The sequence below is a fragment of the Anomaloglossus baeobatrachus genome, chromosome 4 (assembly GCF_048569485.1).
Source record: "Anomaloglossus baeobatrachus isolate aAnoBae1 chromosome 4, aAnoBae1.hap1, whole genome shotgun sequence".
Lineage (NCBI taxonomy): Eukaryota > Metazoa > Chordata > Amphibia > Anura > Aromobatidae > Anomaloglossus > Anomaloglossus baeobatrachus.
Window position 1 is genome coordinate 678,646,578 of NC_134356.1, and position 16,420 is coordinate 678,662,997.

The 16,420-nt window shown below is 43.9% G+C and overlaps 1 protein-coding gene across 1 annotated transcript; it reads right to left on the bottom strand.

Annotated features, from left to right (window-relative positions):
* Window positions 1–13,664: 13,664 nt before the first annotated feature.
* LOC142302804 (protein hairy-like) lies at window positions 13,665–16,205 on the bottom strand. Its single transcript, XM_075343915.1, has 5 exons — window positions 16,188–16,205; window positions 15,657–15,731; window positions 15,303–15,398; window positions 14,483–14,561; window positions 13,665–14,155 (listed from the first exon to the last, which is right to left on the bottom strand). The coding sequence occupies exons 1-5, from the start codon at window positions 16,203–16,205 to the stop codon at window positions 13,665–13,667; spliced, it is 759 nt and encodes a 252-aa protein (XP_075200030.1).
* Window positions 16,206–16,420: the final 215 nt, after the last annotated feature.

Consider the following 16,420-nt stretch of genomic DNA (forward strand, 5'->3'; position numbering starts at 1 on the left):
GGCAAAGAATAGGGACCACCTGGCTTGCCGTGGGTTCAGTCGCTGAGCGGACCGCAGGTATTCCAAGTTCTTGTGGTCCGTGTAAATAATCACGGGGTACACTGCCCCTTCCAGGAGGTAGCGCCATTCCTCCAAAGCCAGTTTGACTGCCAAGAGCTCTCGGTCACCGATGGTGTAGTTGCGTTCAGGCGCTGAGAAGCCCTTGGAGAAGAATCCGCAAGTCACCATTTTCCCGGAGGAGGACTTTTGCATGAGCACTGCTCCGGCTCCTGAGGAGGAGGCATCCACCTCCAAGGTGAACTGGCGGTTTAACTCCGGACGGTGAAGTACAGGAGAGGAGGCAAATGCCCGCTTCAGAGAGCCAAACGCGGCGTCAGCCGCAGGTGACCAGTCCTTTGGATTAGCCTCCTTCTTAGTCAGGGCGGAGAGAGGAGCAGTCAAGGTAGAGAAGTGAGGGATAAACTGGCGGTAGTAGTTGGCGAATCCCAGGAAGCGTTGGATTGCCTTCAGTCCAGAAGGAGGAGGCCAGTTGAGAATGGCGGAGACCTTCTTGGGATCCATCTGCAGTCCGGTATCAGAGATGATGTACCCCAGGAAGGGGAGAGAAGACTGCTCAAAGACACACTTCTCATACTTTGCGTACAGACGATTCTCTCTCAGTCTTTGTAGAACCAGCTGTACGTTTTCTCTGTGGGTTTGGAGGTCCGGAGAGAAGACAAGGATGTCATCTAGATACACTACCATACAGATGTAGAGAAGGTCCCGGAACACGTCGTTCACCAGTTCTTGAAAGACGGCAGGAGCGTTACACAGGCCGAAGGGCATCACGCAGTATTCATAATGTCCATCGCGCGTATTGAACGCGGTTTTCCATTCGTCACCAGAGCGGATGCGTACCAGATTGTAAGCACCCCGAAGATCCAGCTTGGTGAACACACGAGCTCCTCTAAGCCGGTCAAACAATTCGGGAATGAGCGGCAGTGGGTACTTGTTTTTTACGGTGATTTGATTCAAACCCCGGTAGTCTATGCATGGGCGTAAGTCGCCCTCTTTCTTCTTGACAAAGAAGAAACCTGCTCCAGCAGGAGAGGAGGATCTCCGAATGAACCCCCTTGCCAGGCTCTCTGAGATGTAAGCAGACATGGCCCTTGTTTCGGCTGGAGATAAAGGATATATCCGTCCTCGTGGTGGTGTTGTTCCTGGGAGCAGGTCGATGGCACAATCGTATGGACGATGTGGCGGCAGTACCTCGGATTCCTTTTTATCAAAAACATCTGCAAAGGACCAATAGGCCGAGGGCAGCCCCGGTAGGTTCTCTGGAACCGGAGGTCGTCGGATGGGTTGTATGGACTTTAGGCACCTCTCATGACACGAAGAGCCCCATCGGGTGATTTCGCCAGTGCCCCAACTGACTGATGGTTCGTGTGTCCGCAACCATGGAAGTCCCAGCAGGATCTGGTGGAACATGTGTGGGAGGACGTAGAAAGCGATGTTCTCGGTGTGAAGGACACCGATACGCAGTTCGACCGGCCTGGTGATCCAGGAGATGGTGTCAGAGAGGGGTCTCCCATCCACCGAGGCAATCACTAGGGGCTTGTCGAGTGGAATAACAGGCACCCGGTACTTGTCCACCGTGGTCTGCTGGATGAAATTGCCTGCTGCCCCGGAATCGAGGTAGGCATCAGCCGTGAACCGCGTCTCTCCCGTTGTCACTTGCACTGTCCATGTAACCGGGTCAGAGAGAGTCCCAGCACCTAGGGTGGCCTCTCCTACCAACCCTAGGCTTTGGAGTTTCCCGGCCTCTCTGGACAGGAGCGTAGCAGGGGTGTGCCTTCACCGCAGTAAAAGCAGAGACCCTTGGCGAGCCGCTCTGCTCGACGTTGTTCAGACTGACGCACTCGGTCGATCTGCATGGGCTCGTGGACGGGAGCCCCAGCTGTCGATGACTGAAGTACGGAGGGTTTCTGCGGAGGAGGGGAATGCCGTACCGGACGTCTCTCACGGGACGCTTCCTTGGATCGCTCCTGAAAGCGAATGTCCACTCGAGTCGCTAGGGCAATCAGGGCATCTAGGGTGGTCGGTACGTCACGACCCGCCAGCTCGTCTTTAATTCGCCCTGAGAGTCCTTCCCAGAAGGCGGCGGTTAGGGCCTCGTTGTTCCACCCTAGTTCTGAGGCCAGGGTGCGAAACCGGATCGCGTATTGACCCACCGTCAGAGTCCCCTGACGTAAGCGGAGAAGAGACGAAGCAGACGCGGAGGCGCGTCCGGGCTCATCGAAGGTACCACGGAATGCCTGCAGGAAGTCCTGGATGTTCGTGGTCACAGGATCCCCCTTCTCCCACAAGGGGTTCATCCACGCCAGTGCCTCACCCTCTAGATGGGACATGATGAAAGCGACCTTGGCTTGGTCGGAGGCAAACAAATGCGGCAGCTGCGTGAAATGGAGGGAGCATTGGTTTAAGAATCCCCTGCAGGTCTTGGGGTCTCCGGCGTACCGGGGTGGTGAAGCCAACCGAAGTCTGGTGGTATCTGAAGAAGTCGCCACAGGAGCTGGAGCCGTGGCTTGACTAGTGGAAGCCCGGGATGTTGAAGTCGTAACTGCCGCTTGTAGCGTGTTCAGGCGGGCGTCCACAGAAGACATGAATTGCAGCATGCGGGTCTGAGTCTCACGCTGGCGTTGGAGTTCCTCCTGTACGGCTGCTAGTGCTGCAGCGGGATCCATGGCCTGATCTTACTGTCAAGGCCAGGTGGACGGGCAGACCCAGGAGGTGGATCCACTGGGCCGAACTCCTAGATGGTAGTAAAGAGTCCGGTAGCTGGAGCACTATAAACAGCAGAACAGTCCGTGCACACGAGTATAGCGGAGAAGTCCCTGGGGCCACGGAGTCACGGGTGGTAGTCCGGGTGACGCAGCTCTGGTTCGGAAGCCGAGATGATGTCAGGCGGGGTCCGGAACCTTTGGAGCGAGGTGATGAGTCACCGCAGGGATCCGGGATGGTGCGGACTGTCAGGATGGCAGATGGACAGCGTTCGGGGTTCGGGATACGGCAGGACTGGATGGCGAGGCAGGCACGGCTCTACGAGAGAGATAGGTAAGTACATGCACAGAAACACCAGGAGACCTGACTCCTAGCTTAGGAAACACGAAGATCAGGCCCCGCCCCCTTGGACAATAACCCCCTTTATACCCTGTACCTGTTTAGCCTCATTTCCTGTTAATGGACGCTGGCCCTTTAAGAAAGGGTCAGTGACCGCGCGCGCGCCCTAATGCGCATGCGCGCCGCCCGGGTGCCAGAAGCCAGGGAAGGAGGCTGCGAGGAGGACGCAGGGGAGCCGGCCAGGGCCTGGGAAGCCGTCGGGCGCCGGGATCGGAGACCAGGAGGCCTGGGAAGGACGGGCACCGGAGGCTGGAGAGCGGGGAGCGTGGCAGGTGAGCCGGGGAGCGGGGGTGAGGACCCAGGGAGCGGAACCGAGGACCCGGGGAGCGTGACAACACCCAGTATACTGGACAGGAAAAGTGGTACTGTGCAGCGTATATATACGGAATAATACAGATACTGAGGATTACACCCAGTATACAGGACAGGAGAAGTTGCACTGTGCAGTGTATATATACACAGAATAATACAGATACTGAGGATTACACCCAGTATACAGGACAGGAGAAGTGGTACTGTGCAGTGTATATATACAGAATAATACAGACACTGAGGATTACACCCAGTATACAGGACAGGAGAAGTGGTACTGTGCAGTGTATATACAGAATAATACAGATACTGAGGATTACACCCAGTATACAGGACAGGAGAAGTGGTACTGTGCAGTGTATATACAGAATAATACAGATACTGAGGATTACACCCAGTATAGAGGACAGGAGAAGTGGTACTATGCAGTGTATATATATAGAATAATACAGATATTGAGGATTACACTCAGTATACAGGACAGGGGAAGTGGTACTGTGCAGTGTATATATACAGAATAATACAGATACTGAGGATTACACTCAGTATACAGGACAGGGGAAGTGGTACTGTGCAGTGTTTATATACAGAATAATACAGATACTGAGGATTACACCCAGCATACAGTACAAGAGAAGTTGCACTGTGCAGTGTATATATAAAGAATAATACAAATACTGAGGATTACACCTAGTATACAGGACAGGAGAAGTGGTACTGTGCAGTGTATATATACAGAATAATACAGATACTGAGGATTACACCCAGTATAAAGGACAGGGGAAGTGGTACTGTGCAGTGTATATATACAGAATAATACAGATACTGAGGATTACACCCAGTATACTGGACAGGAGAAGTGGTACTGTGCAGCGTATATATACAGAATAATACAGATACTGAGGATTACACCCAGTATACAGGACAGGAGAAGTGGCACTGTGCAGTGTATATATACACAGAATAATACAGATACTGAGGATTACACCCAGTATACAGGACAGGAGAAGTGGTACTGTGCAGTGTATATATACAGAATAATACAGATACTGAAGATCACACCCAGTATACAGGACAGGAGAAGTGGTACTGTGCAGTGTATATATACAGAATAATACAGATACTGAGGATTACACCAGTATACAGGACAGGAGAAATGGTACTGTGCATTGAATAGATACAGAATAATACAGATACTGAGGATTACACCCAGTATACAGGACAGGAGAAGTGGTACTGTGCAGTGTATATATACAGAATAATACAGATACTGAGGATTACACCCAATATACAGGACAGGAGAAGTTGTACTGTGCAGTGTATATATATATATACAGAATAGTACAGATACTGAGGATTACACCAGTATACAGGACAGGAGAAATGGTACTGTGCATTGTATACATACAGAATAATACAGATACTGAGGATTACACCCAGTATACAGGACAGGAGGAGTGGTACTGTGCAGTGTATATATACAGAATAATACAGATACTGAGGATTACACCCAGTATACAGGACAGGAGAAGTGGTACTGTGCAGTGTATATATACAGAATAATACAGATACTAAAGATTACACCCAGTATACAGGACAGGAGAAGTGGTACTGTGCAGTGTATATATACAGAATAATACAGATACTAAGGATTACACCCAGTATACAGGACAGGAGAAGTGGTACTGTGCTGTGTATATATACATAATTATACAGGTACTGAGGATTACACTTAGTACACAGGACAGGAGAAGTGGTTCTATGCAGTGTATATATACAGAATAATACAGATACTGAGGATTTCACCCAGTATACAGGACAGGAGAAGTGGTACTGTGCAGTGTATATATACAGAATAATACAGATACTAAGGATTACACTCAGTATACAGGACAGGAGAAGTGGTACTGTGCAGTGTATATATACAGAATAATACAGATACTAAGGATTACACCCAGTATACAGGACAGGAGAAGTGGTACTGTGCAGTGTATATATACAGAATAATACAGATACTGAGGATTACACCCAGTACACAGGACAGGAGAAGTGGTACTGTGCAGTGTATATATACAGAATAATACAGATACTAAGGATTACACCCAGTATACAGGACAGGAGAAGTGGTACTGTGCAGTGTATATATACAGAATAATACAGATACTAAGGATTACACCCAGTATACAGGACAGGAGAAGTGGTACTGTGCAGTGTATATATACAGAACAATACAGATACTGAGGATTACACCCAGTACACAGGACAGGAGAAATTGTATTGTGAGGTGTATATATATATATAGAATAGTAGAGATACTGAGGATTGCACCAGTATACAGGACAGGAGAAATGGTAGTGTGCAGTGTATATATATATATATATATATATATATATATATATATATATATATATATTTATATACAGAATAATACAGGTACTGAGGATTACACCCAGTACGCAGCACAGGAGAAGTGGTACTGTGCAGTGTATATATACAGAATAATACAGGTACTGAGGATTACACCCAGTACGCAGCACAGGAGAAGTGGTACTGTGCAGTGTATATATACAGAATATTGCAGATACTGAGGATTACACCCAGTATACAGGACAGGGACAGGAGGAGTGGTACTGTGCAGTGTATATATACAGAATAATACAGATATTGAGGATTACACCCAGTATACAGGACAGGAGAAGTGGTACTGTGCAGTGTATATATACAGAATAATACAGATGATTTCACCCAGTATACAGGACAGGAGAATTGGTACTGTGCATTGTATACATACAGAATAATACAGTTACTGAGGATTACACCCAGTATACAGGTCAGGAGAAATTGTACTGTGAGGTGTATATATATACAGAATAATACCGATACTGAGGATTACACCCAGTACACAGGACAGGAGAAGTGGTACTGTGCAGTGTATATATACAGAATAATACAGATACTGAGGATTACACCCAGTATACAGGACAGGAGAAGTGGTACTGTGCAGTGTATATACACAGAATAATACAGATACTGAGGATTACACCCAGTATACAGGACAGGAGAAGTGGTATTATGCAGTGTATATATACAGAATAATACAGTTACCGAGAATTACACCCAGCATAAAGGACAGAAGTGGTAATGCGCTGTGTATATATACAGAATAATACAGATACTGAGGATTACACACAGTATACAGGAAAGGAGAATTGGTACTGTGCAATATATATTATATATATATATATATATATATATATATATATATATATATATATATATATATATGTATACATACATATTACCTCACACATAGGCTTCTTATACTAACAGTTTATTTTGTTCCTATAGCAACCACTGACAGTTGCCATTAATAGCCTGCAGCTCCCAGCTCCATTCAGTTTAATAAAGGCAGGATTTTTGGAGAGTAACTGTAAAGCGCGGGCTTAAATTTTCCCGCCCAAACATAGTCTGACATTCCCTGAGTCACGTGGGGTGTCTGTGCAAAATCTCGTGATTGTAAATGCGACGGTGCGGATTCCTTTAGCGTACATACACACACACATACATACACTCAGCTTCATATATTATATATACATATATATATATATATATATATATATATATATATATATATAGCGCTGGTGTCCTGGGTTCAAGTCCCACCAAGGACACCATCTGCAAGGAGTTTGTATGTTCTCCCCGTGTTTGCGTGGGTTTCCTCCGGGTACTCCGGTTTCCTCCCACACTCCAAAGACATACAGATAGGGACTCTAGATTGTGAGCCTCAAATGGGGACAGTGTTGCCAATGTATGTAAAGCGCTGTGGAATTAATAGTGCTATATAAATGAATAAAATTATTATTATTATTATATATATATATATATATATATATATATATATATATATATATATGTATGTATACAGTGCCTACAAGTAGTATTCAACCCACTGCAGATTTAGCAGGTTTACACATTCGGAATTAACTTGGCATTGTGACATTTGGACTGTAGATCAGCCTGGAAGTGTGAAATGCAGCAAAAAAGAATGTTATTTCTTTTTTTATTTTTTTTTTTAAATTATGAAAAGTTTATTCAGAGGGTCATTTATTATTCAACCCCTCAAACCACAAGAATTCTGTTTGGTTCCCCTAAAGTATTAAGAAGTATTTCAGGTACAAAGAACAATGAGCTTCACATGTTTGGATTAATGATCTCTTTTTCCAGCCTTTTCTGACTGATTAAGACCCTCCCCAAACTTGTGAACAGCACTCATACTTGGTCAACATGGGAAAGACACAGGAGCATTCCAAGGCCATCAGAGACAAGATCGTGGAGGGTCACAAGGCTGGCAAGGGGTACAAAACCCTTTCCAAGGAGTTGGGCCTACCTGTCTCCACTGTTGGGAGCATCATCCGAAAGTGGAAGGCTTATGGAACTACCGGCCTGGACAGCCTTTGAAAGTTTCCACCCGTGCCGAGGCCAGGCTTGTCCGAAGAGTCAAGGCTAACCCAAGGACAACAAGGAAGGAGCTCCGGGAAGATCTCATGACAGTGGGGACATTGGTTTCAGTCAATACCATAAGTAACGTACTCCACCGCAATGGTCTCCGTTCCAGACGAGCCCGTAAGGTACCTTTACTTTCAAAGCGTCATGGCAAGCCTCATCTACAGTTTGCTCATGATCACTTGGAGGACTCTGAGACAGACTGGTTCAAGGTTCTCTGGTCTGATGAGACCAAGATCGAGATCTTTGGTGCCAACCACACACGTGACGTTTGGAGACTGGATGGCACTGCATACGATCCCAAGAATACCATCCCTACAGTCAAGCATGGTGGTGGCAGCATCATGCTGTGGGGCTGTTTCTCAGCCAAGGGGCCTGGCCATCTGGTCCGCATCCATGGGAAGATGGATAGCACGGCCTACCTGGAGATTTTGGCCAAGAACCTCCGCTCCTCCATCAAGGATCTTAAGATGGGTCGTCATTTCATCTTCCAACAAGACAACGACCCAAAGCACACAGCCAAGAAAACCAAGGCCTGGTTCAAGAGGGAAAAAATCAAGGTGTTGCAGTGGCCTAGTCAGTCTCCTGACCTTAACCCAATTGAAAACTTGTGGAAGGAGCTCAAGATTAAAGTCCACATGAGACACCCAAAGAACCTAGATAACTTGGAGAAGATCTGCATGGAGGAGTGGGCCAAGATAAATCCAGAGACCTGTGCCGGCCTGATCAGGTCTTATAAAAGACGATTATTAGCTGTAATTGCAAACAAGGGTTATTCCACAAAATATTAAACCTAGGGGTTGAATAATAATTGACCCACACTTTTATGTTGAAAATTTATTAAAATTTAACTGAGCAACATAACTTGTTGGTTTGTAAGATTTATGCATCTATTAATAAACCCTGCTCTTGTTTGAAGTTTGCAGGCCCTAACTTATTTGCATCTTATCAAACCTGCTAAATCTTCTGCAGGGGGTTGAATACTACTTGTAGGCACTGTATATATATATATATATATATATATATATATCCTATAGAATACTAGAGATACTAAGAATTACACCCAATGAGTACAATAAAAGAGGGGGAGCCAGCACAGCTTGAGTATGGCATGCAACAAATAAAAGTTTAAATTCACATATTATTCCAACTGTACTTTAATGAAAAATGAGATTTTTAGCAAACAATTGATCATTTTTTTTTAGAAACCCCTGCCACGTCACGGCTAATTTCAATAGGGGGGGTCCTACACTATATTTTAGATTTTCATTGTTCCATGCGTCCTCCTAATATTGAAGCAACACACATACCTGTAACATTTCAGAACCGCTTCCATGTTGCAAAAATAGGCAGCTGCAAATATATTAAATATGTGTTGCGTCTTTGGACGTGTCCCATCACTTTAGTATTGAGAGTTTGCATGATAGTGGTCATTCGTATATGCCTTATTTCATAGAGTTGTGACTTCTTCCATCTTCAACATTCTCCTGCATGATTATTAGGGTTTCATTGCATCTGATGGATGCTTCCCTTACCTCAGTATAAAATCACTTGAGGTTCTCCATATTTTTTATAACCAGTCAAGGTAAAGCAAACAGCTGGGGGCTGGAATTATCAGGCTGGGAAGGTCCATAGTTATTAGACCCCTTCCCAGCCTAAAAATGTCAGCCTGCAGCCACCCCAGGAGTGGTGTATCACATTAGATGGGCCAATTGTGGCGCTTTACCTGGCTCATCCTAATTGCGCTGGTGCGGTTTCAATTGGGGTAATAGTTTTGGGGGTTGAAGTCAGCTATGTAATGTCAACTGGTATCAAGCACAGGAGTTAGTAATGAAGAGGCGTCTATTATACACCCAAATTACTAACACAGTAATCCCTCCTAAAAGGAAAACACATACCTATACACAGGAAAAAATAGTTTATTTGAATAAAGACTCCCCCATACTATCCTTCAGGCCCCCTTCACACGCACGTGTCTCCAGTACGTGCTAGGTCCGTGCCCGCATGTACTGGAGACACGGGCACACGTAAACCCATTAAAATCAATGGGTTTATGTGAACGTACGTGTGCAGCCATTGGCCCTTGCCTCCATGTGGAGCAGACGTGAGCCTGTGTGCTCCAAACGGATGCATGTCCATTTTTCTCCGGCAGCATGGGTGTCACACGGCCCGCATACGGACCACACGGATGTAGTGTGTATGCGGTCCCGTGTGACACACGCCTCAGAAAACTCACATGTCAGAGAAAAAAAAAACCTTTACTCACCTTCTCCAGCCCTGCTGTCTCTGCCGCTGCTGTCACTTGCTGCCGACCGCCGCTCATTATGCTCATTTAATATTCACTTCACTGCGGCAGGAAGCAGCAGCAGCGGGGAGTCGGCAGGACTGGAGACCAAAGATCAGCACCACGGACAGTGACGCCAGGGAGAGGTGAGTTGAAAGTTCTCGTTCTCCGTGTGTTATCACGGATAACACACGGAAAACACACGGAGTGCCATAAACACAGCACACGGAGGGCAATACGCACCTTTGACACATCCGTAAAACATGTGCGTGATTTTCACGGACGTGTGAAGGGGGCCTCATTCACCAATTTATTATCAAAAATGTTCCCATAAAGCTCCTTCATTGTAATCCACATTTCCTGAATGCAGCTCCAGCGACTGTGAACGGCAGTAAAGTACAGTTATTCATAAACATCACAGGGTCCGAGCGTTGTTGTCACTACCCGGTGCCTGTGAATTTCTGTACTTTACTGTTACTCACAGTCACATAAGCTGCATTCAGTGAATGTGGATTATGTTAAGGGGCTTTGTGGGAATATTTTTTCTAATAAATTGGTGAATGGGGGATAGTGTGGGGGAGTCTCTATTTAAATAAACTATTTTTTCCTATGAGTGTTTTTTTTTTATTACTGGGTTGGTAAAGGGGCTGTCTGACAGACGCCTCTTCAGTTCTAACCCTTGGGCTTAATGCCAGCTGACATTACACAGCTGACTCCCAAAATACTACCCTGATTGCCACTGCATCAGAGAAGAGCAGGGCAAAGAGCCAGAATTAGCACATCTAATGTGAGGTACAAATTCTGGGTCAGATGTGTGCTGATATAAGGCTGGGATGGGGCAAAAACATAATTGACCTTCCCAGGCTAATACCATCCCCCAGCTGTCTGCTTTACCTTGGCTGATTGTCAAAAATAGGGATACACCACATCATTTTTGTAATAAAGCAGGAGAGAAGCAAAGTCCTGCACCACCGCAGATTACCTGCAATATCGCTTGCGGTACCGCCTGTGCCTGTGCTCGGGTGGAGAGCCTGGAGGGTCCGACGATCCAAGAGCGGGGTGCTGGTCATAAGGCAAGGTCCATTGATGAAGCGTGAGAGTAGAAAGAGACCGCACTCAATCCGCTGTGAAGGATATCTTTATTCAAACACGTGCAGAGTGGAGGGCTGGAGACACACTGTGAGCTGGCTCCTCAAGAATGGACGACAGCTGTTTCGCCCAAATTGGGCTTCCACAGGTCCACACCATTTTTGTAACTTATTTATTAGGTTAAAAAAAGGCTAAAAACTTACTTTAGTGCCACATTAAAGGCACTAAAGGGTGCAATTGTACAATATACTATGTACTGCAATAACAATTAAACACTGGCTACATGCCTGTTCTAATCTAAGCTCTCCCTCGTACAACTGCGCCTGAACTGCTTCCAATGGAGAGTGTGCTGAGCATTGGTTCATCGGGTCTTATGTACGACCCAACGACACAATACAGCTGGCTAATCACAGTAATGCCAGTAGCCAACATAGCTACGGCATTACCATGTATGGCAGGTCATGCAGGGACTCGAACATGGCGGCACTTGAGCATCCACAATACTTGATCGAGTAACAAATGTACCTGAGCACCCCAATACTCGATTGAGTAACAAACGTACCCGAGCACCCGATGCTAGATTGAGTAATGGCAATCACTCTCGATCATCACTAATTGTCATTGCAGCTTGTGTGTAATGCATGCTGTCAATCAACCTGTTGGGTAGACATGCAAGCTCTTAGTTCAATAAGTGCTGGCTTCATTCATTCCGCCTTTTAACAAATCAGGCATCAAGAAGTCAGGGCTATAGCTGGCTTCTCACTTCTTCTTGATGTTTGATTCGTCAGAAGGTGGGGAGAGGGAAGCCAGTACCGGTTGGGCTCAGGGCTTGCATGATATAACAATATGATTCAGAGCCGGCTCCAGGTTTTCATGGGCCCCAGGCGACAAAGTTTCATTGGTCCACATGCACACACAGAAATGCACATAAACAGATACATAGATATACACATCAAAAAAACACACACATCATACATGAACACACAGACACATTACAGATATTATTAATATTGGGAAGCCAGCACTAGAGGGCATACAAATTACTAGATGGACATACATATTGCTGAAGGGCATACATTACTGAGGGGCATAGACAATACTGAGTTTCGTAGACATTACAGGGGTCATGGCATAGATATTACTGGAGGGCATAGACATTACTGGGAGTCATGCACATTACTTACTGGGGGGCATACACATCACTGGGGTAGTGGGAATACAGCTCAGGGGGGCCCATACAGCTCTGGGAGGCCCTTACAACTCTGGTGACACATACAGCTCTGATGTTGGGGCCCATACAGCTCTGGTGTTGGGGCCCATACAGCTCCGGGGGCCATACTGCTTTGGGAGGGCTATACTGCTCTAGAGGGCCATACTGCTCTGGTGGGGGGCCCATACAGCTCTGTGGAAGGCATAGTGCTCTAGGGGTCATACTGCTCTAGGGGGACCATACTGCTTTGGTGGACTTATACAGATCAGGGGGGCACATACAGCTAGAGGGGTGAGGCTACATATAGCTCTGGGCCTGGGTGACGTTGCCTGGTGCTGCGACTCTCTCTCTTCATCTGTGGGATGGGAGCGCAGCACATCACGTGGTGGCTCTGCCCACAGATGAACTTCTAAACACATGGACTCCAGCATTCATTAGTGAACACTGGGGTGCAAGTGCCGGATGTAAAGGAAAGTGCAGCTGCCACCCTGTGAACTGAAGTCCACGGAACTTGGCCACGGGGTCACGGAATTGATCACTGCCCCTAACAACGGCGACTGGGCCCCCAGCTGTCTAGTGGCCCCGCACTTGCCCGGGTGTACCAGGTACTGACGTGATATGATACCTGATATGATGCAAGCCTGAGAGACAAAACCTGAGGTGAGAATATATTGTTAATTTACTGATGACAAACATAGTGGATAACCCTTTTAACCCTTTATGGTGACCAGGGCCCGCCAAAGATATGTAAAAGTAAAAGTGTATTCCAATTTTTTTTTACTTTCCTTTTTTCCCCACTGTTATTGAATCTTTAATGATTATGAGCTACAATACCAGACACAGCACATAGAAAAGAGTAGCACTGGATCTGAAAAATGGACAGATTTATTTAATTATTCTTTTTAAACTAATCCAGGACAAACCCTTAATGTATTGTTAAAATAAACAGAGAAGAAGAAAAAAAACATTCCTTTGTTAAGCTTTAATTTACAAGAAAACTTATATGTATCAAGCACGTAAATACAAAGTAAACAAAATATAATTTAAATTTACAATGCTTATTTACAAAAAGTTACAAAAAGTCAATAAATTAAAAGATGACATCATTTATGGCCAAGGTCTCCAAACAAAAGATGAAGAAAGGAAAGAACCAGGGGCAGCAGGTGGAAAAAGAGTTCTTTGAACAGACTTTCTAGAGTTGTTGGTTTGGATTGATGACTGGCTCGATTTATGAGTTGAAGACTGTTGGGCTTGCACAAAAGAAGGTGTTTCTGTAGAGCTGGAGGGTGAAGAATAGTTGAGAAAAGGTTGACTAGACAGTTTGTTGGTGTACATTGTTAAGGCATTTTCAGGGATCCTGGAAATTTGAGGTGGACTTGGCATGAGTTGGTTTTTGTCATGGCAAAAAGAGTCAACTGCTGAAGATTCTTCCCACTCATTGGCACTCCCTTCTATGTGCTGACAAAGTTTGTCTACAACATAATCACTTTTTTTCTCACAAATACTGGACCTGGAGCTTAGGAAGCTGGTGGCTTGGCTCAGACCTTCCTGAAACCCATTACTAAATCCAGACAGGGCCTTTTTGGCATCTTCTCGCCCTAAGAGAAAAGATGTGTATAAGAAATTCACGAATATGACCATTGTTCGGTAAAAATATACCAAGTTTTAAAAATAATAAATTAAGTAGGAAAAAAACCCTCTTAAACTTTAAAACACATGTTCTGTTATGTAACCATGTTCACTAGCCAATTGCTTAGACTCAGTTTTCACTGACATTAAGGGAGCTTTCCAATGAGATTTGTAGTATTTTGTACATCCGCAATAGAACATACTGTCAAAATCATTGAAATATAAAAGACAGTAAAGTCAAAAGGTCAATGTGGTTGGTAGGGTTAATTCAGTAAGTAATTTTGGATATCTCTCACCTGAATTATGACATAGTTTCAAAAACTGTACAGTCTTTTTCAAAATATCAGCTTTTTCAGCTTTGGGATTCTTTAAAGACTGGATGTAAAAGAACAGTGAAAGAAAGGTAGAAAAATGTTATTAAACATCGCACAAATGCAGTTTCAAAATTTACAAAATGAAATTAAAAATTGGAAAATTGATTATTGTGAAAAGATTCTAAGGATTATAAGAATATATAAAGCATTAAAGACAATAAAAGGTATTAATGCAAATAAATAATAATAATGACGATAAAATATTGAAACTCATTTTTGATTGTAATTTTGAACCAATACATTTTTAGGGAAGTTTCAATTGCTCAATATACTGTAGAATTCAGATGGATGGTAATAAAACTAATCTTAAGTACTGTAGAATATTCTAGAAATAATTATATGGTTATAAATATATATGTTTATAAATTATTGGAATTGATGGATTTATGTTTTCTTTAAACTTTAAAACTGTGAAATTATGAAACTTAAATATTCTTTCTCTTCATCTAAAGTGTAAAATTATAAAATTTTGAATTGTATAATCATTTAGATTGTACAAGACAACTACAGGAGTTTATTCATGATAGTAACACCTCACCCTCGAAAGACATGAACTTGCTAATTTAACCAGGAAATTGTTCTTAGCAGTCTTGACTCCTGAGTTTCCTAGTCTCCCTTCCCCCTCTCTCTCTTCACTTTTTAGGGTAGGAACATGGATTACTTGAGAAACTGAAATCTCTACAACTATCGACTAATTCTAGAATATAAACTATAAAGTATCAGATGTAAAATAAGTCCCAACCTCATCCTGTGTGGCCTCTAGAAGAAGAGTCCTCAAATGCTCCAAGCTTTGGTTTATCCTGTCTCGCCTTCTCTTTTCTATTACGGGCTTCATAAGCTGTGCAGAGGATGATACACGATATAAGACAGTTTTGGGGAAATTATTTAATTAATGGTCAGAAAAGTTAGTAGATCTTGATAATTAAATTTCGTAGAAATAGCAGGAAAAAAGATAATTAAAGAGCTAATTATGGTTAGAGTGAAAAAAGTTGACTTTTATTTTCTCATGAAGCCGCAAAAAATAACTAAGCTATATACAAAATAAAAATATATGATAAAGTAGAAAGATATTATAGCCATTTTGATAGTCAATTACCTTTTTATCCTCTTTTGTGAGATATGTGTTTCTCATCTTGGCAGTGGTCTGTTCAGTCCAAGAGTCAAGAGTGATCTAAAGGGACAAAACATTTGTCTAACACCTTAACAAGAAATCTCCTCCCCTGGAAGTACTAACAGCCCCCTCTTAGGTTTAGGATGCCACCCTCAGCTACTATAGTATTGCTCTTAGCTGATGCTAAGCCCTCACCCATTGTCCTCTCCAAAGCCAACAATCATTGCCCGCCCATATCCTTTTTGGCTCCTGCCTCAGCACACTCCATGTGTAACATTATCAGCCCAATAACCACCAATATGCAAGTGTGTCCAAAGGTGGTAAATTGGAGTAATGAATAAGTGGGTTATATCGTAAGATGTTTATGAGTTGAATGAGGACATTAAGAGACACAACAAATGTGTAACAATTCTAAACCTGTTGCATTCATATTTGCTGATAACGACCATGATGGACATTATATATATATATATATATATATATATATATATATATATATTATAAAAATAAACATACCTTGAAATCATATAACATAACATAATATAACCTCTACATGCATTGATCGTAGTCATTAGACAAGCCAGTATAGCAGGCATTTGTGGGAAACTGGTAGACTTGGCTAAAGGTGCAGGCTAACACACTTTGCCTTTTGTCCCAGAGCAACCGTAACACAATTCACAGCAATATAATAATAACCTTGTGTTTGTCTTCCAAGGTCATAGTGCCAGGTTCCCAGATTATTATCAGAC

Coding starts and splice junctions, on each gene's coding strand:
- LOC142302804 (XM_075343915.1), bottom strand. Junction 14,562..15,302: donor TAGAGGCCACACAGGATGAG/GTTGGGACTTAT, acceptor TTTTACATCCAG/TCTTTAAAGAATCCCAAAGC. Junction 14,156..14,482: donor GAAACTATGTCATAATTCAG/GTGAGAGATATC, acceptor CTTTTCTCTTAG/GGCGAGAAGATGCCAAAAAG.